The 2,500-nt window shown below is 38.4% G+C and overlaps 1 protein-coding gene across 4 annotated transcripts in view; it reads right to left on the reverse strand.

Moving 5' to 3' along the window:
* LOC143032834 (ETS homologous factor-like) overlaps positions 1-2,500 on the reverse strand; it is a 9,065-nt gene that overhangs the window by 5,294 nt on the left and 1,271 nt on the right. For 3 of the 4 annotated variants that reach the window (XM_076197962.1, XM_076197963.1, XM_076197964.1), the window contains exons 2-4: positions 2,108-2,258; positions 1,396-1,585; positions 1-288 (exon numbers count right to left, since the gene is read on the reverse strand). The exon at positions 1-288 is cut by the window's left edge and continues 186 nt beyond it. In XM_076197962.1, the coding sequence (XP_076054077.1) occupies positions 1-288; positions 1,396-1,585; positions 2,108-2,258 (629 nt within the window). The remainder of the gene's footprint in view (positions 289-1,395; positions 1,586-2,107; positions 2,259-2,500) is intronic. The other variant, XM_076197965.1, reaches the window with a different exon arrangement.

Here is a 2,500-nt window from a genome sequence, read left to right on the forward strand (position 1 = left end):
ACACGGGGTACTCGTTTCTCAGGGTGTTGGAGGAGGAGGAGGAGGAGGAACTGCCTGATGAGGAGGAGGAGGGGAGGAGGTGGTGGTCACTTGGGAGATAAGAAGGGTTGTAAGGCTCCAGTTTGATGTTGGTTTCATTATGGCAGCCATTTGGGATGTACGGTATGCTGGAAATGTCTGAATCGTAGGGGCTGGATGAGTAGCTTGGAGAGTAAGCACATGGGCTTCCAGCGACTGATAGAGGTGAGAGGTAGGAGACCATATTGAGCGGAGAGGACGAGAAGGAGTCTGAGGACGAAGGGAGATACAGATCATGAGGACGGCGCCCAAGGTGGAGGCTAGGCATCCGAGACCTGAATATCCACTTTTAAGAACATTTGTTGAAACTCTCAAGTATATTGTGATATAGTCTGTTGACTGTACCGTGACACAGGCTATGTAAGAACATGGGCATACATATATGTATGTGTATGTGTACTAATGTATCTATGGATATATGTACAAAACATACGTATATGTATGCATAAACGTATATTTGTATATACTGTGTGTATGTAGTGTATATATAATGTATATATATATATATATATATATATACAGTATATATATATATATATATATATACAGTATATATATATATATATATATTACACATGGATGTATACATTATATATGTGTGTACACTACTTATGTATGTGCTACATATATATATGTATATATATATATATATATATATATATATATATATATATATATATATATATATATATACCTACAATCATGTATTACAGTACGCTAATCTTGTGGTGAGTGCATTGGAACACACACAAACAGAGACACGAGTTCATTTCTGTTCATGAAAGATATAACTATATATGAAATAGGAGAGAGCATTAAATGACAACCCATCTATAACAATCTAAATCCCCAGTTGAAACTACTATGCAAAGCAAAATTCTCAGACAAGGCGATCTTTCTCCGTTCCCTACATACAAGACTCGATGCGTCCTTGACCCATGCTTATCACACTAAGATAAATGGAGAGATGAAGTAAATATATTCTGCACAGTTTCGCCCTCGCAAAAATTCCAAATCGGGTATATGTGGTCTTCGAGAGAATTTCTGATAGAAGTCTACGCGTATAAAATTCCCTGTGTGTTAAAATAAAGTCCCCCCTTCAGATTACAACGTTGAAAGATTCTTAAATCGAGTCCTAATGGCATAGTATAACCCCCTGAACATGTCTTTAAGAGTAATACTATGAGTCTATCTTGTAATAATGAATACTATTTCCAGTATAAACTATACTTGCATCCAACACAAAGAGCCTTTTCCTGCGCACGAAAATTAAAACATTTCATTCTTTACGTTACAAAAAAGACGCTTGATTCTTACCTTCCTTGTTCCTAAATTGATGGAAGCTCTCGTAGAAGGTCTTGCCGTAGAAATGATCGATTTTCGAGAAATCGTTTAGTGTCATGCTCAGAAGCTGTTGGCCGTTGATCATGTTGAAAGCGGTGATGTTGGTCTGTGTGCGTTCGATATTGTTCTCCCTGCACACATGCATCAGCCAGTCGACCACGTGCTGTAAAACCCAAGCATTACAGTTCACTTTGCGGCTAATATTTGCTGCACATGATTCCTAGCGATTCTAGTCAGTTGAGAATAACCTCCCTAAAGCTATGCTGTTGATGATAAATATAAACATTTCACACGTGATGGTTGATCCGTATGACTAGGTAGTAAAGACTATGAGCTTCCTGAGGGTTATAACATATTCTGAAGGTATGTTACTTAATACATTATCCTAAAATATTACATTACTTAGATAATTACAACTTAACTGTCTTCAGTCTTGAGACAAACATAGGTTTGTGACCTGACATTTATCTTTAGGACAAATCAAACTGTCCTAGATGCAACCATCACACAGGGGATACTGGACATATCCTACATTGTCTCACACTAATTATTCCCCCCCCCAAAAAAAAAAAAAAAAATTCTTCCTTGAGTGACCTCTGAGCCCGGGCGGTGGCTCCTGTCACCCTGAGAACCAACGTCTCCTGCGAGAGAGACTTGGGGCAATGGACGAAGCATCGTTACTTACCGAGGGGTTCCACTGTTCGATGTTGAGTCTGCGGAACATATTTGTCTCCTCTTGAAAACTGAGGTAAGGTGATGGGGATCGTAGCAAGCTTGAAAAGATATCCTTGTCGTCGCCTGTCGAGTCCTGATTTTCGTAGAAGCTCTTGTCCATACTAGAAATCGAGAAAGAATTTCTGTAGACGCAATCATTGTTATGATGTAATTCTAGATATCTAAATGACTAGCTACACTGACTGTAGACACGTTATAGTCTCCCTAGTACACAGAATGATAGGCAATATGGTCAGTGTTATTCAATTTTGGTTCTGTTATTGGTTGTTGATAAGAGAGAGAATAAAGCAAAAATAGATTTGACACATTAAAAGGACAACTATCCTATTGACTGCTAGTAAGT

The sequence above is a fragment of the Oratosquilla oratoria genome, chromosome 14 (assembly GCF_046742065.1).
Source record: "Oratosquilla oratoria isolate Oo_2021 chromosome 14, ASM4674206v1, whole genome shotgun sequence".
NCBI lineage: Eukaryota > Metazoa > Arthropoda > Malacostraca > Stomatopoda > Squillidae > Oratosquilla > Oratosquilla oratoria.